At 33.8% G+C, this 23,602-nt stretch overlaps 1 protein-coding gene across 3 annotated transcripts in view; it reads left to right on the top strand.

Moving 5' to 3' along the window:
• The window catches only part of TBC1D23 (TBC1 domain family member 23), a 55,055-nt gene extending 32,869 nt beyond the window's left edge, over positions 1-22,186 (top strand). For 2 of the 3 annotated variants that reach the window (XM_045785356.2, XM_045785358.2), the window contains 10 exons: positions 1,287-1,379; positions 3,583-3,753; positions 5,085-5,127; positions 6,852-6,961; positions 10,568-10,707; positions 12,139-12,183; positions 15,614-15,702; positions 17,853-17,988; positions 19,486-19,680; positions 20,513-22,186. In XM_045785356.2, coding sequence (XP_045641312.1) covers positions 1,287-1,379; positions 3,583-3,753; positions 5,085-5,127; positions 6,852-6,961; positions 10,568-10,707; positions 12,139-12,183; positions 15,614-15,702; positions 17,853-17,988; positions 19,486-19,680; positions 20,513-20,594 — 1,104 coding nt within the window. In that variant the 3' untranslated portion in view covers positions 20,595-22,186. The remainder of the gene's footprint in view (positions 1-1,286; positions 1,380-3,582; positions 3,754-5,084; positions 5,128-6,851; positions 6,962-10,567; positions 10,708-12,138; positions 12,184-15,613; positions 15,703-17,852; positions 17,989-19,485; positions 19,681-20,512) is intronic. The other variant, XM_045785357.2, reaches the window with a different exon arrangement.
• The last annotated feature ends 1,416 nt before the right edge of the window (positions 22,187-23,602 follow it).

Here is a 23,602-nt window from a genome sequence, read left to right as displayed (position 1 = left end):
TTGTTTGTCAGTTCCCACAAAATTAATTTCCTGCAACAATGTAGCTGTTTTGCTTTTTTTGAATGATTAATGTGTTTAATCTATGTGCTCATTTTTAAACTGCCAGCTTGTGTGTTTGTCAATAATTATTCTTGATGATTATTTTTTTAAATTGCCAAATCTTTTTTTATATTTTAACAAAGCAACTCAGTATTGTATAAAGTACTTAAAAAGGTGAATTTGGCATTTAATAGTTAAGTTCTGGGTAATTAGACAGCTAATTGAATTACATGGTCTAATGCCATGGAGCATATAACAAAGGAGAATTGAGGATACACCATAATTTTCTGTCTACTGCTATCTTCATAAAAAGTCTAACGAGCCAGTTTTTTTCAGTATATGTTCTTAATTGTTGGTAGTGCAACAGTTAACCATGGGTATGTGTATTTGGAAGGTTGGGTATATTTCCAAGATGGAAGGAAGAAGAATGGGCATGGAAAGACAGGAGTTTTATAATAGATCTTTTTAAAACAAACATTTCTCATGTTTTTCTTATTAGAACTAGTATTTTTTTTTAAAGATTTTATTTATTTATTTGAGAGAGAGGGAGAGGGAGCCCAAGCGGGGGAGGGAGAGAGGGAGAATCAGACTCCCCCCGCTGAGCAAGGAGCCTGATATGGAGCCCAATCCCAGAACCCCAAGATCTTGACCTGTACTGAAGGCAGACGCTTAACTGACTGAGCCACCCAGGTGCCCCTTATTAGAACTAGTATTAAAAAACAAATGACCTGTAATCCAGTTTAAAGACCTCTTGTGAATTTCTTCAATTCAAACTAGCATTGCAGAACTTCCTCTCATCCCCAAGATGTTTAGTTCTTACGTGAATTGAATTGCTAGCAACTTGGGCACCTATTTGCAGAAATAGTAACTGTATCTGGATCTGTGTTTATAACTATGTAGTTTTTAAATATATATTTAACATGATACACATGAAAATTTTAAATTCTAATACAGTTTTATAGCCCAAACTGATATTCTGCTGCTACATATTTTAGGACTTTCTAGTCAAGAACAGTATATATAAAGTGTTTCAACTGTTGAAAATGAATATAGTTATTTGAAATTTTGAGATTTTCTTGGTCTCTTCTAATTGGGTCCTCGTAATTCTGTGAGAGCCGTGTTTAGTTTAGTTTAGTTTTGTTTTTAATAGATCTGTTCCCTCTCCTTTGGCTAATTGTAACATTATATTGTGTAAAATGTGACCCTCACGGCAAATTCCAGTAAGTCAAATGTTGTTTTCCTCTTAGGAAGGAGTCCGGTTCTTTGTGGTGGATTGCCGTCCTGCGGAACAGTATAATGCTGGGCATTTATCAACTGCTTTCCACTTAGATTCAGATCTGGTTAGTATAAATGCTAGTTAAAATTTTTTATAAAGTAAGAGAATAAATGGTTTTTTTTTCTTTAGTTCATAAATAAATATACATGTACTAGACTGGGGACATTTTCTTTCTGCTTAAGGAGGGGTCTCTGAACTTAAAACAGGTTTCCTTTTCACCAGGACACTCTTTGGGTATGATAAAGGATAGATGCAAACAGTTAACTGTGGCTTACTATTGCCTACCATTGTTATGTCAGTAAATTCTAAGCTACTTACTGTGAGTTGTCTGATGTAGCACTTAGCATAGTGCCTTGCATCTGGTAAGTACTCTATAAATATAAGCTCTTATTATAATTGGGTAATTGTTTTAAAACTTTTTAGTATAAGCCTTTTTTTCCATCATGAGCACTTATGCATATAATAAACTAATATTTAGTAAGTAGTATCTGTCACAACACAAGTAGTGCTTGCTTGTTAAAATTGCTATCCAGGAGTCACTTTAATTAAAAGAGTAGATGTGAAGTAAATAATGAAATATTGTCAGAAATATTTAGAGTGGGATAGTCATCATATAAACCATTTTGGGTTATAAGAGCCTCAGGGATGGGGAAGACAAAGGTAACCCTTTTTGCTGACTATGCAATCTGCCCTTCTTCCCATCTCATCTGAAAAAGGTGATGCTGAGGCCTGAAAAGGTGACAGTGAGAGGTTTAGGTGGTGTTGAGAGGAAGCTTAATGGAAAATAGAGATAAAACAAATCGGACGGTTTTGCGTGCTTTAAGTAAGGAAGGTGATCAAACTTGTTTGCATCCTGAAAGTGAACCCTGAGCCTTTCTCATCCTTGATTTGCCTAGGAGGGGTTAGATGGTTCTTCTTTTATGCTTATTTAAAAATTTGCTCAAGTGATTCATGAATATTTGATTTCTTTCTTCAAAAACTCAAAAGAATATCTCCATAGTTAATTATTACCAACTTGTTTAATCTTCCAGACCTTTTAATGTGTATTTATATATTTCTTGTTTACTTTATTCACTTAACCGTTCACTTGCTTTTTCAGCAAACTGTTTCTTAGAGATTTTTCCACTTAAGTACATTCTTTTTTTTTAATATCCCCACATTTTATCTATGTATTTATTTACTTATCTTTAAGTAAGTTCTACGGCCAACATGGAGCTCAAACTCATGACCCCACGATCAAGAGTTACACCCTAAGTACATTCTTTTTAATGACTATATTGTGAACCATGGTACAGATATACTGTAATTTATTGCCCAGTTGATGTACATTTGGGTTATTTTCAGTTTTCTTGTAGTAAACAATGCTGCAGTTGAGCCTTATACATGTTTTTGAACTTGCACAAATATTTCTGTAAAATAGGCTTCTGAAAGTAGAACCATTGGTTTGAGGGGTGTGAGTATGTAAAACATTACTAGAAATGCCTTATCACTATTTAAAGAGACTGAACCAGCTTACACTTTATAGCTATAGATGTGAGTAATTTTCATACCATTACATTGTAGAATATTACCAATTGTTTTTTATTTTACAAGAATGATGGGTGAAAAACAGTGGTAATTGTAAGTGATACTGAGCATCTGTTATTTGTATTTTGTTTTACAAATTGCTTTTCTTTGGTTTATCCATTTTTCTGTTGGATTTTCACTGTGCTTTTTATGTAGCCCTATTAAACAGTTTTAACAGATTTTTGTAGTTATTGGCATATCTTTCATTGAGGGAAAGAAATTAACATTTTTCATCCTTTTATCTCTAGTACCTAGAGTAGTGCTGATAAAAAATGGCTTCTATTTCTGTCTTCTAAGAAATATATCATTTGCCATATAAGTGGAAACTAAAAAAATATACCATGTTTTAATGTATTGTTTTTAGTTATGGACCCTTCCACTCAGTGTTGAACTTTTCTTGTCATGATACCTAATGACACCATAGCTCGTTTAAAAAACAACAAAAGACATTTTTCTCTTAGAATATTTTCTTTGCATATTTAATCTTTCTGTGAATCTTCAACTTTTGTTCTAGTGTATTATAGGTACATTTATATACATTTCTTTTCTCTTATCCCAGAAATTTTATTTATAAGAGCCTTTATTCCTTTGTTCTTATGGTAGCTATTTAAATTTTTTTTTCCGTGGGAGAATATTTCAAATTTGGAAATGTATGTCAGATACCATTTTGCCACATTTTTAGTTTTTAAAAAATTGTCTAGATGCTCCAGAATCCATCTGAGTTCGCACAGTCAGTAAAATCTTTGCTGGAAGCACAAAAGCAGTCCATCGAGTCCGGCTCCATCGCTGGTGGGGAGCACCTCTGTTTTATGGGCAGCGGTAGAGAGGAAGAAGACATGTACATGAACATGGTCCTGGCACACTTTTTACAGGTATGCTGACAAATTATTTCAGCTATTGCTGAAATAATTTATTGCTATCACCTTTAAGAAGTTAATAAATTTAATTGGCCTACTTAAAAAATGCTCTGGTATAAACTATATATTGTAAGGCCATCACATGGCAAGAATTTGAAATACTGTGAACTTCTTTTTTATAACTCAAGTTCTTGGTGAGGTTTTAGAAATGTTTTCCCTAACTTTTATCATGGAAAATTTTAAACAAATACAAAAGTAGGTAGAATTGAACCCTGAAAACTCTTTATAATGACATAACCACATTATCATTATTAAACTTTATTATAAAAAATCTAACCATTTTCAGGTTTCCCTGATGTTCCCAGGACCCAAAACAAGATGTTGCATTTGGTTGACATCTTTTAAGTCTCTTTTAGTTTATAGTATCCCTTTCCTAATTTTTTCCTTGCAAATTAGTTGGAAAAAACTGGTTACTTTGTCTTATAGAGAGTTTCCCATGTTGTAGATTTTGCTGATTGCATTCACATGGTGTTGTTTATCAGGTTCTGTCCCTGGTATTTCCTCTAAATTGATATTTAGATCTAGAGACTTGGTGGGGGACAGGAAGTCCTGGGTGTTGTGAGCTTTCATCAGGAAGTACATATTGCCCAGATCTCTCTCTCTCTTTTTTAAGATCTTATTTATTTGAGAGAGAGCACCAGCAGGGGGAAGAGCAGAGAGAGAGCGAGAAGCCGACTCCCTGCTGAGCGGGGAGCCTGACATATGGGGCTCTATCCCAGGACCCTGGGATCGTGACCTGAGCCGAAGGCAGACGCTTAACTAACTCAGCCATCCAGATGCCCTGATATCTCTCTTCTTTATATCTCATTCTTTCTTTGCCATTGTTTATTAGATCTATTAATTTTTATAATAGTTTGTAAAATGGTAACATTCTGTTATTTCTTATTCATAATTAGCTCTAATATTTGTTTTTATATTTCTTTTTTATGAAGGACACAACATATTTTGAAAGCTTTTAAAAACCACTCTAATTATATCCAAAAGTATAATTTAACTGGTTTTGGCTTGACTCTTTATTACATTATTGGAACTATAATACAAATAAAATCATAGTCTTGTTAGTAGCTATGAAGTTGTCCCCTTCTTTCCACACAAACACCAGGCCTTACAATATACAAGGTAAATATATGTATATCTTTTTGTCAGCTTCCAAAATGTCAAAGAAAAGAAAAGGTCCAGAAATCTAATGTATAACTTTATATTACATTTGTCAATGTTTATAGAACTATGAGAGGTTTTAATTAAATTACATTTTGGAATAATTTAAATTCTGTTTTTTGTTACAGAAAAACAAAGAATATGTGAGCATTGCCAGTGGAGGATTTATGGGTAACGTTTTAATTTATTAATTGCTTTGCCTCTACTTTTCAGAGGAAATTATATCATCAGACCTGATTTGGAGTGACCAAATTAGTTAATGGATAAACACCCTCTTCAGTCATTCTATATTTTCAGAAAAGGCAGGGCAAGCAGGACATATAGATAACAAACATAATAGACAATTGAAATGAGCAAATATTTGATGGAAGATTATTTTAGTAGATATGTTTAATGAGCTTATATTTGTAAAAAGTCGTTTTATGAAGATGCATGAAAAACTGTGTACAAGATTTGTTTTTATGGAGAAGGTGGAATAGATAGGACTGGAAACAAGGGTAGGAGGAATACTTTTCATACTCTTTCCTTTTTTGTTATGTTTTTATTTTATTTTTGAGCTACTTGAAAGTATTAGCTGCTAAAAAAATGTGGGATGGAATGGAATAAAACAAATAAGCTGATGTTTTCAAATCTTCAAACTAATATTTGGTAATCGAGGATAGTAAAACAATTGCCAAAATCTCTGCAGGCAGAGATTTGAGAATTTATGAAGGATTAGGTCAGGGTAAAAAGATTAAAAAGAGCCTGTCTTTTTTACGCATGATGTTATTAAGGGTACAAACTTGTGACTAGTAGATAAATAAGTCCTGGAGTACTGTAAGTATAGTGAACATAGATAACAATATTGTATTATAATAGTCAAACTTGCGAAGAGACTAAATCTTAATTATTGCCACCATAAAAAAGAAATGGTAATTATGTGATGTGATAGAGGTACTGTTGCTGAATTGGAAATCATATTACAATATATGAACCAAACATGTTGTATGCCTTAAATTTATACAGTGTTATAGGTCAAATATATTTCAATTAAGAAATAGTAAAATTAAATTAATATTTGTTGAGTAGTAGAATCATGAGTCTGAATCATGGGAGTCTCATAAAGATTAAGTTCTGACCTAATATAATCTTGTGTTATAACTTAGAATTTTTGATAGATTAGGATCCATTTCCTCTTGGTCTCTGTTGATATTAGCAAGGATTATGATGATTTCCTACATATCATGGCCTGATAACTAACAACCTTTGGGGCTCATACCCAGAGATATCTACAAAAGGGGTTATTTTAGTAAGTAGTATTAAGCCTTAAGCCCCAGTGTGATTTATTAGGAATTTTGACAGCATGATACAGAACTTGGTTATTAAGCTTATTATCAAAAGTATCTGAAAAACAGTCTTTTATAGTCTGGGTTTTAGAAGCTTTTTTCTAATTATGGATTATTTCTTTTTCAAGAATAATCTCTCCATAGCAGTTAATACCTCCTTTACTATGGGGAAGATTAATTAGATGTGTGTGGTAAAAAAAAAGTCACCATAGGTTTTCTTTTCATCTTTTATGTCATAAAAATGTTGCTGAGATTATCTCTTAATACTTCAAAGATTCCCTTTCAAAGAGGAAAAAAATCAAGCCTACATATAGTTATTGTCGTCTTTAAGGTCAGTTATGGAAAATTGTAGTTGTACAGAGGGTTTTAGAAGAAGGAGAAGAGGAAGGCTTTCTGTAGCTTACAGTCCTTCATTCCTTTACAGAGGTACAGAAAAAAATAACAGTAATCATCTTCAGATACTCTTTTCATTCAGCTAGGACATGTTTATTACATTTCTCTGGTAACAAATCTTTCCAAAGGGGGTTGGTATGTGAACTGTTGTTTTTTTTCCTTCTTGTTTATCTTAAGCGCTGCAGCAGCACCTGGCAGACATTAATGTGGATGGACCAGAAAATGGATATGGCCATTGGATTGCTAGTACCTCAGGCTCAAGGAGCAGTATCAATTCTTCTGTTGATGTAAGTGTATGTGTCAGTACGTCACCAGATTTGGATAAATGCCCAGAAAAGGTGACTGTTAAACCCTCACCGTAACAGAAATGGAGCCAGAATATTTCAAACACTGATAGTGAGGAGTCATATTATTGCAAGGTTAATGTAATGATGGAATAGGCCTGCACATCTATACTAGCCAGGAGTTCTGGAGAGCCACCTGCTGAATTCAGATTTCTCCCTGTCCAGCTGCAGTTTGGTATCATCTAGTGACAATTTTTTGCTTCAGCTTAAATATCAGTGGAGATAATACTGAGCCCTATGACTAGCTGGGATTCCCAAGTGATCTGGTTCTAGAAATCTCCCAATTAGTACGAACCAAAAGAATAGTGAGACTTGTGATCACATTTCCTGCAGACCATGTCTGTACCTCTCCCCACCACAAATTTACATGATTATAACTTCAGTCCACCCATATTTGAGAATGGGCTAGGCAGAAGAAGACAGGAACTGATTGTCAATACCATTATATTTGATTTTTAGTTATAGAGCTGTATGTTACTACTGCAGGGTTTTGCTATAGTGGGTAAATTTACTTTTCACTTTCCTGTGCTTCTTTGGAAATATTTGGGCAATAAGTCTTTTGTGCTCTTTCAAAAATATTTTACGTCAGTTGAATTAGGTGTCATTAAGTCATTTTCTTAACAAGTAGTAGTTCACACCTACCTAATGATCATTCTTTAAAACAGAAATAGAAGGAAACTGCAATACGGATCATGGTTATTACTAGCTTAGGTTTACCAGTCTGACTTACCTTGATGTTCGGGTTTTATCTCCACAATTTATATTCTTCATGATCTCCAGCAGGATCTTTTCAGCTCTGGTTTTCCACCTGGGCAATTGAGATTATAATAACAGAACTTTCTTCATGGTGATGTGAGGATTAAATGTGCAAGTGTATGTATAGTGTTGTACGTGTCACATATTTGATAGCAGTTATTACAAAATTATAACTCACTGGATGATTAATTACTGTTTATCTTCAGCCATATAAGTCAGATCATATTATTGTCAAATTATCAGGAGATAAACCTCTGGAATTTGTTTTCAACTTAATCTTCTAGGTATCTAAGAGCTCTTCATGTGAGGGGTGTCTGGGTGGCTCAGTAGTTAGGCATCTGCCTTCGGCTTGGGTCATGATCCCACGGTCCTGGGATTGAGCCCCATATTGGGCTCTCTGCTCTGTGAGCCTGTTTCTCCCTCTCAATATGCCTGCTGCCCCCCTGCTGTGCTCTCTGTCAAATAAATAAATAAAATCTTTAAAAAAAAAAACTCTTCATGTGAGATCACCATTTATTTAATAAACATTTGCTGTTTTTATTTTGAATGACTAAGTAGTATTCCACTGTATGGATATATTATAATTTATTGTTAGCCCCAATTTTTGAATATTTATATTGCTTTTAGTCTTTTCGTGTTATAAGCACTACTATAATTAATTTTTGTAGTAATATATTTACATATGCCATGATTATTTAGCGCTAGGAGAATAACTTGATCAAAAGATTGCATATCAGAATTCTTAGAATTCTACAGTATCATCAAACTGGCCTTTAAAAAACATTTTTTTTTGAAGATTTTATCTAGTTATTTGAGAGAGAGTGAGCACTAGCACAAGTGGGGGGAGGGGCAGAGGGAGAGGGAGACGCAGACTCCCCTCTGAGCAGGGAGCCCAATTCGGGGCTGGATCCCAGGACCCCGAGATCACAACCTGAGCTGAAGGCAAACACTTAATTGGCTAAGGCATTATCCTAAAAAAACATTATTCTAATTTATATTGCCACCCACAGTGTTGGATAGTAATTCTGTTCAAGTTCCTATCTTCAGATTTGAAAAATAATGAGTGAGGCCTTTAAAGAAACTGTCTTAAAGATGTGTTATATATTATATTAAAAAGTACCAAAGGATTTAATTTCCATAGTTAATATAATTTGGTTTCAAATTTGGATATGGAAATAGAAATATGGTTTTGTGTTATTTAATAACTTATTTCTCTTTAAAAATGACACATGTTCATTTTAGCAACATACATAAATGTGAAAAATATAAAGAAAAATAACTGCTATTCATATTTTCATATTTTGAAATATTTCCTTCAAATATATTATATATATATATACACACACACACATATAAATATAAAATTTAGAGAAGGATGGGAAGGGCAGAGGAGAGGTAGAAACAGGCTCCTTGCTCAGCAGGGAGCCTGATGACTCAGGGCTCATCCCAGGACGCTGGGATCATGACCTGAGCTGAAGGCAGACACGTAACGGACTCTGCTGCCCAGGCATCCCACCACCAGAATCTTATGTTATACTATATGTTAACTAACTGTAATTAAAACAAAAATTTTAAAAAAACAAAGTGCTTATTTAAAAGCATTTCTTTTTTTTTAAAATCTTTATAATTTTCCATCTAATAATACCTGAATCCTAGGGCACTTTCTAATTATTTCCTTCTCTTAAGTTCTAAAGAGGAATTAATGGGCAAAAGATGGGCACACTTTTAAACTTCTGACACCTCTTGCCAACTTGCCTTTTAGGGAATATGGCGCAATTTCGTGAAACAGTTTAAGAATTATACTCACACCTATTACATTAGGTACATAAAAATAATTTTTCTTGGGGCGCCTGGGTGGCACAGCGGTTAAGCGTCTGCCTTTGGCTCAGGGCGTGATCCCGGCATTCTGGGATCGAGCCCCACGTCAGGCTCTTCCGCTGTGAGCCTGCTTCTTCCTCTCCCACTCCCCCTGCTGTGTTCCCTCTCTCGCTGGCTGTCTCTCTGTCACATAAATAAATAAAAAAAAAATCTTTAAAAAAAAAATAAAAAAAAAATAATTTTTCTTGAGAAATTAAAAGCCTAAGTGAAAATATTTAAACAGCAAAAATTTATGAGGAATAAATGCTTAAAAATTTGGCCACATGAACGATATTCTGATACTTATGATTATTTTTATGGAGTAATTGAAGTTAAGAAAAGGTCAATAACTTTATTTCTTATCAAATAAAGAAGGTAGTTTCAGACTTTATACATTTATATATGCAACAGATAGCGTCATTTTTCATTTCTAATTCCCATCCCTAAAATGGTTTTACCTAGTGTTTCGGTCTGCTAGGGCTGTCATAACAAAATACAACCAAGTAGTTGGCTTAAACAACAGAAGTTTATTTTCTTAGAGTTTTGGAGGCTGCAGGTCTGGGATCAAAGGGTTGGTAGGTTTGATTACTTCTCAGGCCTCTCTTTGGGTTGCACATGATATATACCTTCTTGTCTGTCTACACGCACGTGGCTTTTTTTCTATGTGTGTGCATCCCTGATGTCTCCCCCTCTTCCTATAAGGACTCTAGTCATATTGAATTAAGGCCCACCTGTGTGGACCTCATTTACCCTTAATTTACTCATTAAAGCCCTATCTCTGCATACAGTCATTTTCTGAGGTGTACTAGAAGAATGAACTTTAACATGTGGACACAATTCAGTCCATAACATCTAGATAACCTTTAGCAGTAGTGTGTCTGCTAATCATTAGGAGAGCAGTTAATTTATCAGTAAGTTCTTTTTTTTTCCCCCCAGGGTGAATCTTCTAATGGCTCAAATGATAGAGGAATGAAATCACTAGTAAATAAAATGACTGTTGCTTTGAAGACGAAATCTGTTAATGTCAGGGAAAAAGTTATCAGTTTTATTGAGAATACATCAACTCCTGTGGACCGGTGAGTTGCTTATATGGTATGAGTTTATGATGGGTAACTAAAGAAACGTGTCTTACGGTAAATGCTAGTTGAATTGAATGTGTTCTAGAAAAATCATAAAGTCCATTTTTTAATTAGGTAATTTCAGTTTTCATCATAATTGCAGAGATGTCCTTTATTGCTATAAAATTTGACTGTAAAGATTTCTTTCTTCTGCTCAGAATAAAACTCAAATAATGGTACTGCCTCTTTATGCGGTTCATTAAAAAAATACTAAGATGCTATTATATGTATTACACTTCATATGGTAGCGGTTTCCCACATGTCAGATGGATGGGAACTGTCTATTAAATGCAGTAATCACAAAGCAGGAACCTCCTCTTCTCCTCTAGGAATTTATAACCTAGAAAATTTGATCATGCTAAATAAAGCAAAAACCCATTTTCTTTCTTTCTTTTTTTTAATTAATTATTTTTTAAGTAATCTCTACACCCAACATGGGGTTCAGACTCAACAGCCCATGTCAAGAGTCGGATGCTCCACCAACTGAGCCAGCCAAGCACCCCAGAAACCCATTTTCTTAAGTTTAAGAGTTTAGCTCTTCATAGAATTGTGTTCACAGAATCTAAGTGACCCCTGTTTTCCCATGAATTACAAATAAAGGGTTTAGCTAACAAATGATAGGTTTAGGAATTGTGTTAATAATGTTTCTTACTGGAACTGTAGAGTCCACAGTGTTTTTTCCTCCACGTAGTAGTCTTGTTGATCTTTCTTGTTCCTACAGTTTGAAGCTAACCTAATAATTCCAACACAGAATTTGTTGCTAAGCAAGCCTGATCTTGAAAGTGCATTATTTCATTTCACTCTCATGTCTTCCTTGCAGTATCCTGGGAAAGTTGAAATATTTGACTTTAAGGATTGAATGTCAGAAATTTATTATTTGTCACTTTTTAATTATAGCACATATTCATACAAAAGTACATTTTCCCCTTATTTAGTAAATAATAGGTTATTTCACAAATCCAAAAAAAATTCTGCCTGTCTAAAATGGTCCACTGATAAATAATACTAAAGTATTTTATCAAGCCTGAGAGTCTTTTTTGCTCATTAAAATTGTTCTCAAAAACCTATAATTTTTTTACTTTAAAGTTAGTGCATTCTGAACTAGAGTACTATTGCTAGATTTTGTAGCATGAACATTTAAAATTTTATTAAAATTTTATTTTAAAATGAACTAGTGATAACTGTAACTTGAAAAGACTATTGTGTGTGTTTAAAAAAATCTGTCAGAACTAGTTTTTCTTCATTTTTCTTTGTACTTGGGATGATCAAAACATTTTCTTTATAATGCACACTCAGGGTTAGAAAAAGTGATTATACTATATTTTTGTTTTAAAGCCTTTGTGTTTTTAATAATCATTTTGTTCTGTCCTCTGCCTCAATTTGCCATAGAATGTCTTTCAATCTTCCTTGGCCAGACAGAGCATGTACAGAGCGGTAAGCCAATGAGGAGAGCAGCTTTCTGGGACCATCCTTTTCCTTTTTAGCATGCCTCATGCTCTCTATAAGCCTCACACTGTCTCAGCTAAAACTTCATGCAGCTGTTTCAGATGCTAAACCTTTCTTATTCTGCTTTTCGAAGTGTGTGATACTGATTAAGCTGTATTTGTTTTTCGCTTGATCATTTTAATTGTTTTTCCTTGCATGCTTCTTTGTATGTCCCATTCCTCAGATAAAAATCAAATACATTCAAATCCAAGAACTTCATAAAACCTGCAGGTTTTATTCTGAAAGAGAGGAAAGTGAAGCAAAGAAAATACTTAGTCTCAGAGTTGGCAGGGTGGTAGCTTTGGAGATAATTTGCTTCTATCTCCTGCCCTAACACTAGAGACTATTACTGAGAGAAGGCACACACGTCATGGTTCAAAATTGTTAATTCAAGTATGTTATGTAATTTTACAGTCTTTTTAAAAAGATTTTTCTTAATTAGATGTACATATTTAGGTTGGTGAATAAACAAATATAAATCAGTTCCAAAGAACCACAGTTCTTTGGTTTTCCATGAAAGAAATTAGGTCATGGGGGACATGTTAATGTATAATCCATCTCTTCTCTGCCCCAGTAAGATGGGGTACTTGTCATTAGATTCTGTAAGTCTAAAGTTTAAAAATCTACTGGATCTTCAATTAGGATACACAGAAGAACTTTACTAACTTAATAATTTTATATGGCTTTACAGTTTTTATACGCACAGAATTTTTCTGCAGTTTAGAGTATCAATTACAGCAATATCTATGGACATTTTAAAAGAAATTCTAGTTTTATTTTAAGATTTATTTATTTATTTTAGAGAGAGCGTGTGAGTGAGGGGAAGGGGGAGAGGGAAAGAGAATCCTCAAGCAGACTCCCCACTGAGCGCAGAGCCCAACCCAGGCTCGATCCCAGGACCCTGAGACCATGGCCTGAGCTGAAATCAAGAGTTGGCGGCCCAACTGACTGAGCCCACCCAGGCACCCCTCTAGTTGTATTTTAAATATAAGTTAAGCTTTGGAATAATGGAGTTTACTTTTTTTTGGTCATTTCAGTATTTTCAGTGACTAGAAGTAGCATTTTTAAAAGCAGTAGTTTACCCCTAACTTATTGGTAAGAGTTTTTATTTTATTTTATTTTATTTTATTTTATTTTATTTTATTTTATTTATTTATTTATTTATTTTATTTTTATTTTATTTACTGTGACTATGCCAATTATAGAGCTTCTATTATAATTTAATCTGAGACTATTTTAAGGGTAGTTGCTTCTTTTAAAATTATAATCTATTTGTGAATCATCTTTCTACCTTCTCTTGTTATAGGACCATTGAATTAGTCTAATTTTAAATCCCAAGTTTTCTCCCAAATTCTGAAGTTTTTAAAAATTTAAATTATCTTCTTTGGTCTATAGGCAAATATCTATTTTGAAAATAGAATTTAGTGAAAAGTTAGAAAGAACCGGGTTTCTTTCTGAGCACGGTAAATAAATTAAAAGCTGGTCAAACTATGTTATAGCTGTTTTTGTTATTACTTCAGCTAAAAAAATATAAATATACTGCTTTTTAAAAAGAGTCCAGCCATTGAATTTCATTAATTTTTAGCCAGTGTTTTAAGAACTATTTCAGTAATCTTTAGAAATCTTGTTTAAAAAGTGCATGCGTTGTATTATAAATCTAGATCAATAATGAATAGCTTTAAAAATATATATATTTTTAAAGTTTAAGTAGGCTGCACTCCCAGGGTAGGGCCTAAACTCACAAACCTGAGAACCAGTCACATCTACCAACTGAGCTGGCTAGCCAGGCTCCCCCCCCCTTTTTTTTTTTAAATTTTCGCTTTATTTATACTTGCCTTCTGGTTCAAGCATCTACTGTAAACATCTTTGTTTCTATGTTATGTCTGTTTAATTATGCTTTACTCTCAGGAGAAAACCAATAATCTCATATAATTTTATCATATAGGCACTGAAGTATTTTCAGACAAAGCTATATTATCTTTGTCTTTTATAAGAAAACTCAGTCTGAGTTTCATAGGTGTTTGAATTATTTATTTCATTTTCTCTCTAATGAGTATAATTTGATAATTTATTGGATAATTTTATATTAGGTATTAAGTTTTAACATAAAATCAAATGATTTTATTATTTAATTTTAACTGTATACTATATTTGATTAATTTATAATTCCCAAAGAATGTTATACATTCAGCTCTCAATTGATTTTTCTAGTGAGGTTTCTGTTGAGGAATGTTGTTTTGGGAGAAGTAAAGATTTAAGCCTATTTCAACAAAATTGGGTCATAAGATTTTTATTGATATGTATTAAGAAATTATTTAAAATACAGATTTGATCTCCATATTCTGGAAAAAATTGAATTTTAAGATTAAGTAAAGACTTGTAACTTGAATTTTTTCCATATTGGACTATCTCTTGATATATGACCCAAAAAAGGTCAGTTTTTCTTCATTGTAGATAATCTTGATGGAACATTTATCTTACAAATAATACAGTGCTTTTTCCCCAGAAACATGTATTTTGTTGAAATATTTTCATTTTTCTCCTTGGTTTGAGATTACCTAAAAAGTACTAAGGTATAGATTTTTATATTAAAAAGAGAGAGGTCATACTTCTACAGAACTAATCAAGTTTGAGTTTGATGTTGTTTATACTTCTGCCACTTGAAAAAGAAAGGCAGATTAATTTTTCATGATTTATTTACATTTAAAAGAGGTAGCATGTTTCTATTAAAACAAAAGTAACTAATAAAAAATGGGAGGATTATAATGTGAGCATTAGATAATATATAGAATTGTTGAATCACAGTGTTGTTCAACTGAAACTGTGATAAAAAAAAATAGGAGGAGAAAACCTTTAGGTGTTTGCTCCCATATGAGAAAGCCTTAACACTTCTCCTGGAATTTGAATATTTGGTTCCATAATCTATTTTATCTAACAGATATGCATAGCACTTGCTGTATGCCAGGCATTGTTCTAAGAGCTTTACAAAATACTGATTTAATTCTCACAGTAACCTTGAAGGGTAGATATTGTCGTTACTACTGTTTTACAGATATAGAAACAGAATCACACAGAGGTTAAATGACTTCCTCCCTAAGGCTACACAGATCTAAGCACTGGTTTTAATATAAATACTAAAATTTTTTTTTAGTTTTTACAGATTGAAAGTATTCAGCCTATCAAGACATAATGCCACTTTTGCTAACATAATTTCCTTATCTTGTTACAGTTTCCCTAACATAACTGTTCTAAACTGGGCGATATGGGGGCTAGAGACAAAGAATATGTACATTTTGTTTAAATATTCATATGATACTTGGTGAAAATCTTTGGTAACTTCCTAAGTGATGATTTCCCCTCTAAAATTCTTTGAATATAGGCATGTGAGCAGCAGTGACAGAGTGGGCAAGCCTTACCGTGGTGTAAAGCCTGTTTTCAGCATTGGGGATGAAGAAGAATACGACACAGGTGTAGTAATAACATTTATCTGTAGATGCTTTCCTCAGGCACCAGCAGTGATTAGAGAAAGCATTCTGGGACTAGCCAACAACGGCTTAAAAAAAAAAAAAGACACAGATTTTGTAGATTGGAGAATCTGTAGTTTTTCTGCTCAGGGTTTGGGTTTAGACACCTCAAGTTACGCCCATTAGAGTTCAAGCAGAAATGCTGCGTAGGCAGTTGATTATAGGGGTCTTCAGCCAAAGAGAGAAGGTCTGATAAACTGGTGATGATCTGGGAATTATCGGTGTTGAAATCGTACTTAAGTCCATGGGATTTTATTTAAATCCCCTTGATCCATCCACCTAGAAGATTGAGAGTTGTGGGACTAAAGTCAGGGAATTCCAAAATGGAGACGTCTGGAAAGAGCCTTTTTGAATTGGAGGCAATATGCTGAAGGGCCACAAGATGGGGATGTTGTGCCAGGGAAATTTGTCATTCTCTGTGGTTGTCTTCATATTTTTCAAAATAATTTATTACTTTGGTTCATAATGGTGCTGCCGAGATTACTTTGGTTAAGTAATCATAATTAATATGCATATTGGGTTAGAAAAAATAAAACAGTAAATAAATGTACAAAATAAGAGGGGAAAAACCTCCCAAATTTTACCTTGCCTTTTCTATTTATAATACATGTTGCATATTTTCCATCTCAGCCCATATCCCACCATTGTTCTCTTTCTATCGTTAAAGCATACCATAATTTATGTAATCATTTTTCTCACAATTCACACTGGTAGTTTTTTAGTTTTTTGTCTCAAATGACAATGGATATTTTTACACATATCTATATGAACATTTGTAAGTATATACAGAGGGTATATTCTTAGCAGTAAGATTGTTAGATTATAGGGAACCACATTTGACAGTTTAATAAATATTACAAATTCACCTTCCCAGAAACCTATATTGAGGTAAATGAAATTTTTTGTGTGCTATTTCTGATTACATCTTTTTGTCCTTCCCCCTCTCTGTTTGTTGCTATCTTCCTGTTATTTATAAGTTTCTAGCTCTCCCTGAATATTTCAACTTCTTTCGTTAACAGTTTTCATTTCAACTGTTTTCATTCCTCTGAGAGGCATATGGATGAATAAATTATGGTATATTTTCACGTGTCATATATTTACACCTATATTTATATTATGGAAAATTGCACAGTAATGAAAATGAGAAAACTAGAGTTGTGTGTATCGACGTGGATAAATTTTACAGTGTTGGAAGTGAAGAAGCAGTTGTGGAAGAATACAATTGAACATTCTGTTATATAGATGTTACTTAAAATGCAAAACACTACTGTATATTGTTTAGGGATATTCGTATATGATTAAAGGAAAGGATGGAACCGTAACAGATTGTCACTGTTTCTTAGTGGACAAGGGAGAGGATTGTGATTGGGGAGAGATATATAACGAGTGTTTCACTTTTTATTTAGGCTGAAGGTGTATAGATGTATGAGATTTCCTTTTTTATTATGTCTCTTTATATTTTGAAGTATTTCTTAAAAAGGAAGGAACATTTGTAATTACTAACCTAGCAACTGTAATTCCCCTTTCTTAAATTAGAAAAACAAAATAATTAGAGTGTCTTACAGTTCTCTCATGAAAAAGAAAAAACAGTAAAGAGATTTTTACTCATTTATCCCAGGATGGATTTTTTTTTGTTGTTTTTCTTAAAATCAAAAACCAGCAAGAGAAGAAGAACTATGCCATTTTTGCCCTCAAGATATATGTTTATTGTTGGACAATTCAGCCATCTCTCTAGAGTTTAGACATAGATTAGAGTCATGTGACAGAAAGCAAAAGTATTGAAATTCCTCAGATAGTTCAGTCTTTTAAAAATTCATTTACATTATTTATTTTTTACTGAAGTATAGTTGACACACAGTATTACAAGTGTATTCTCAGTATTTTCACCTGACTTTCTTACCATGTGGTCTGATGTTTCATAATATTTCTGTATTATGCCAGTGGCATAAGGAAATATAGTAGCAGGATTAGAATTGTTTTGATTTGTTTTTCAAACTATATGTTTAAAATATTCAAAATTTTTTCAGGCTGTTAAGAAATGTCTCATTTTTAAAGTTGATAATTCCCACTTTTAATACTTTCAACGCTTCGTAGATGAAATTGACAGCTCTTCAATGTCAGATGATGACAGAAAAGAGGTTGTAAACATCCAGACTTGGATAAACAAGCCAGACGTCAAGCATCATTTTCCTTGTAAAGAAGTTAAAGAAAGTGGACACATGTTTCCTAGGTACTTTTTAAAATGCCTTCTGCTGAAGTAAAATTAAATTTAGGGACATTAATAAAAAAAACTGCAGAAGAAATTTTCTTTATTCAAGTATAAGATATAATTTCACTTTGTCAACTTGTATTATATGTTTTTCTTTTTCTTTTTTTTAATTTTATTTATTTGAGAGAGAGAGAGAGTGTGTGTGTGCACAAGCAGGGGGCAGAGGGAGAGGGAAAAGCAGGCTCCCCACCGAGCAGGGAGTCCACCACGGGGCTCGATCCCAGGACCCCAAGATCATGACCTGAGCCAAAGACAGACACTTAACCAACTGAGCCACCCAGGCGCCTCTGAATGTCTTGATTTTTAAAAATATTTCTTATATAATTTTTTATTCTGAAAAATTTAACCAGAAAAGTTGAAGAAACAGTACATTGAACATCTTTATAAGCCTCTCTTAGGTTCGTCACATTTTAATTTCTTTTTGTATTGCCCTGTCTCTCCATTTATGTATGTATATATAGACATACATACATACACAGTTCTCTTTTGTCAAGCCATTCAGAGGAATCTTACAGATATGACACTTTACCCCTAAATGCTTCAGCATAAATCACCCAAGAATATGAGCATTCTCTTACACAACTTCAGTAACATTATCACTCTTTAATAACCTTAAAATGAACATCATTCAACATACAGTTCACACTCAGATTTTTCATAGTGTCCCCAAAGTATCTTTTATAGTCTCTTTTTTTTTCTTCCTGATCCAGGATCTAGTCATAGTTCACATAATGCATTTACCTGTTAATCTATTTAGTCTCACGCAGTGTACAACAGTACCACTGCCCTCACCACCATCTCCCCTTTTCTCCATGATGAATGAATCCTCTGAGACTAGGCCATTTATTCTGAAGAATGTCCTGCATTCTGGACTTTTCTGATATTATTCTTATTGCATTAAATAAAAGTGTATGAGTATATCCCTATATTACGTGAGCTGAGACACAAGGAGGAGGTGTGTTAATAATTCTGTGCCCATTCTACGTTCAAGATCCAGTTACAGGATATTATAAAATATGTAAGGCAGCCCAACTACTGCTTAGTGGTCTTCAATGTAAAGTATACACTATAGTATAGTGAATGAGAGTAGTTTATGAATATAGACGATAACTGTGGAAAAGTTTGAAAAGTACTGTATTCTGTATATCATACAGAGTAGATTCTAAAAATATTATTTTAATGATTTTTAATTGTATTGTACTTTTTATTATATAAAATATAAAACTTGCTCTTAAACAGTTACAGGATTTTCTGTATTAATTTTGCATACAATTAAAGGGAAATAAACTATTATTGGTTAGCTTTTTTGTTTTTAGGTGATCTTTTGTCTGTATTCTTTAATTCAAAAGTAATTTCATCTGGAGTTGAGTATTTTTTATTGTTGAGGTAACAGCTGTTTTGCATGACATTTCTTTAAAATTCTTTTTTGTTTTTTAATGTTTTTTTCCCCCTCTCAAGTCATCTGTTGGTTACTGCAACACACATGTACTGTTTAAGGGAGATTCTTTCACGGAAAGGATTGGCTTATATACAGTCTCGACAAGCACTAAATTCTGTAGTTAAAATTACATCTAAAAAAAAACACCCTGAGCTAATTACCTTCAAGTATGGAAACAGCAGTGCTTCAGGAATAGAAATCTTGGCAATCGAAAGGTAAGATTTTCTTAGGATGATATTATCTGCATGAATTAGTTCATTATTAAACACATTTTCTCTCTTAGGGGAATAGATGGTGGAATAGGATACTTGAGCCTTATTCATTAGTATTCTTTGCTGATCTTTTTCTTCCGTATGCTTCATCATATGTGGTTAGCAGCACATGGTTCCAGTGAGTGCCATAGTTAATTTCATAAACGTTTTGACAGAAGGGTCTTTAAGTAATCTGTACCATTGCTGTACTAAATGCTGGTTTGCAATCAGATAGGAAGCTTGTTTCAGAATATGTCAGTGTTTCTGTTTTCCTTCATTAAAAAAATTCTTGTTTTGAAAAAGTGTCAGTGAAGTAAGCAGTGTGCTGAGTTGTAGGTTTAACTTACAGTCTGGTACAAGCTCCTCCTTGTCTTATTGTGGACCAGTGACAAACGGTTCATGGACAGCACCAAGGGCCATAGGACCACATGATCTCAAAATTAAACCATCCTTATAATCCTATAAAAATGTGAAGCCCAGCAGAGTTGAATGACTTCCAGGTCTTCACACCTAGCTTATGATTGGACCAAATATAGCCCTTCTGACTCCTGATCTACGATTCATTCCATCTGGCTGTACATACACTGTATGAAAACTCACCTTGCTTTTACATTTAGATTTTCTTTCTTTCAAAATATGCTTTTGAATGTGTTTTGAGATAAGTTATGGGGAGTAAATATAAGGGTGTCTGCTCGCTTTATAGGTTAGGGGAAGCTTCCCACTGGAAGTGACATCTAAGCTGAGTCCTGGAGTGAAAGCAATTGTTATTAATATATACGTGCATTTCCCCCCCCAGGTATTTGATTCCGAATGCCGGAGATGCTACCAAAGCCATAAAACAACAGATCATGAAAGTTTTGGATGCTTTGGAAAGTTAATATAAAGGAGAATTATTTCAAAAGAAATTAAGGCAACCAAGAGAAAGAAACATGGACACATTTTCCTGATTGAATACTAACTGAGGACCTTTCATTTGCTCATGGGGGTGCTTGAATTGCAGGTTTAAGAATGTGTAAATTATTATAATCAATTTCTGGACAGTTAAAATTTTTCTTAAATTTTCTTTTGCGTTTTTGGTTTTGTAAAATGATTTATAAAGGTCAGTTATTGAATGACTTTGAAGTAACTGACCCTATGCCCTTATGAACTAAGGGTGCAGAATGCAGTTCTGTTTTGAAGAGCTGTGTTTTAAAAGGGAACATGCATCACTTTCGGATTTAAAAACACCCGTACACATATATACTTGCAATGTCTTCACTGAAAATTAGAGATAGAATTAGTTGAAGAGACCCCTTTAATTGCTACGTTTAGTTTTATCCACTGAGCAGTATCAGAAGCTGAAAGTATTACATAGATTAATAGCTTGCTGTTTCTGTTTTTTAAAAAATGTGAGATCTTTTTAATGAAGTGGATGAAGATTCTAGCTAACCCGGAAATGCAGTCCAGCTAGTGAAATGTTGAAGCATCAATTCCTAAATCATTTTTTGTGCCATTAGCTAATGATTTGAACGCTGGGTGCTTCTCATACTAAACTTCATCCTAATGGTTTCTAAGGAGCAGTTAAAAGCATTACAAATAGGTAGGCGTATTAAGATTAAAATAAACATTTTGGGGACAGAAGTGTACCTTTAAAAATGTCATTGGTCTTTATTACAAGTGGAATATTTGATTTAGGATATTTCAGAACAGGTGTTATACACGCATTGATTTACCCTTACTGAGATTATGGTCTGTGACCACACTAGTAGCCACTTAAAAAAAAGCCACATAATAAGAGTTGTATTAAGTACAGTTGTTTTATCATCTGTTTCTGAAATTTCTTTCTCTTCTTTGGTTTTTGTCTTCTCTTGCTAAAGTTCCAGTGGTTTGAAACTATTTTTATCTTTTAATATGACAAAACTAAAAGGTGATCTGCTTCATTTTGCGGCTTTCTGAATTTAATTTATTGAGGTCTATATTAGACACATTTGGTGAGAGAAATCTGGGAACATGTTTGTGGCTATGGAATGACTCCTTATAAAATCTTTTTGGGAACTAGCAAATCCTAACAATCTGCCGTGTCCTAAAATGTAATGGATTATCTCTAAGGGGTTGATAGGAGAAATATTTAGATGTACCCTATTTATAGCCAGTTATTTTAATTTACTTAATGGAAATCAAGTGAATAACAGGCAACATAGTTCAAGATATTTTATTCTAATATCTAAATAAAAACCGTTTACTTGAGTGGTTGAAGACATTTGCATGAAATTGCACCTGGTGCAGTACTTGATATTTATAACTCTACCCACAACGGTTGTATTGCATTTTTCTTTTTTTCTTTCTTTGGCTCCCCCTTTAGAAATGCCCTGAAGTCTCCATTTTTTGCCCATTTCAGCCATGGGACTTTTTTCATAATATCAATGTAAAGATGTTTGTGTTACTGTTTATAAATTACAGTTGTAAATAAACCCGTACAATTTGCTCATAATTTTTTTCTTAATGACTCTCTCTCCTGCTCTCTTCCTCCCCCCCCCCCCATTTGTAAATCTCTGTCAATAACACAAAATTAGAAAATTGATGGCTATCCTTTCAGGGGAATTTAATGTTCAGGTTTTAGGATTGAAAGTATTAGATTCCTATTTCTGCTCATCTGTATGGGGAGGGGGGAAGAGGTAGTTTAAAACTAATGACATTAAATTCCACGTGTAATAAATTTCTACCTTGACCTGCTTAACTTCCCTGAACTTTAGTTTTCTCATCTGCAATAACACCACAGTTACTAGTCATAAATATTAAATGAAAATACATGTCACTGATTGTATTAGGCACTTATGTAGGTCATCTTTCCTTAATGGGCCCACTAAGTACAGAGCTAGAATTCACTCTGGGATATCCACCTCTTATGGACTCTCAAGGATTGCAGAGTTTGCAACATTATGAGGTGGTTAATATTTTCTGTATTTCAAGATTAGAAAACGAAGGCTGAAAGAAATAAAGTGAGTGAAAAGGGAAGGTATTCCCTCTTCCCTGCCTGCTCCCTGAGAATCCTTATTGCTTATTAAGGTAGAAAATCAGTTCTCTTACATAGATTTGATGCTAATAGCCAACCATTAATGAAGCAGGTTTTCTAGTAGGGATGATAAAATTTGTGCTGATACATCCTCAACCATTTTTGCTGCCAGTATGTTTCACACAGGACCTTTAACTCCTTAGCATGATATTATAACATACTAAACTAACCAGCCATAGTTTGGCACTTCTATTTAAATTGACAGTAATGTTTCAACTTTACCCTTAACATTTTGAATTTAAAATTTTATTGAACTATAATCCTCATACCATAAGGTTCACCTTTTCGAAGGTCAACAAAGTGGTTTTTAGTATATTCACAGACTTGTGCAACCATCACAACTATTTCAGAACATTCATTGCTCAAAAAAGACCCATACCCAGGGTGCCTGGGTGGCTCAGTCATTTAAGTGGTTAAGTGTCTGCCTTTGGCTCAGGTCATGATCCCAGAGTCCTGGGATCCAGCCTCCGTTGGCCCCCTGCTCAGTGGGGTCGGGGTTGGGGGGGGAGTCTGCTTCTCCCTCTCGCTCTGCCCCTCTTCCCTGCCCTCCCCCCTTGTGCTCTTTAATGCGCTCGCTCTCTCTCAAATAAATAAAATCTTAAAAAAAAAATCCATACACATTAGCCCCTTTCCCCTTTCTCCCTCTAGCCTTTGGCAGCCGCTAATTTCCTTTCTATCTCTATGGATTTGCCTATTCTGGACATTTCATGATAAAAGGAATCATACAGTAAGTGTCTTTTGTGTCTGGCTGCTTTCACTTAGCATAATATTTTCAAGCTTCATCTGTGTTGTAGTATGTATCAGAATTTTATTCCTTTTTATGTCTCAAGAATA

This window comes from Ursus americanus, chromosome 4 (genome assembly GCF_024610735.1).
Source record: "Ursus americanus isolate L20-20 chromosome 4, mUrsAme1.1.p, whole genome shotgun sequence".
Classification (NCBI taxonomy): Eukaryota; Metazoa; Chordata; class Mammalia; order Carnivora; family Ursidae; genus Ursus; species Ursus americanus.
Note: the sequence above shows the minus strand (reverse complement) of the source record. Positions and strands in the feature narration are given on the sequence as shown.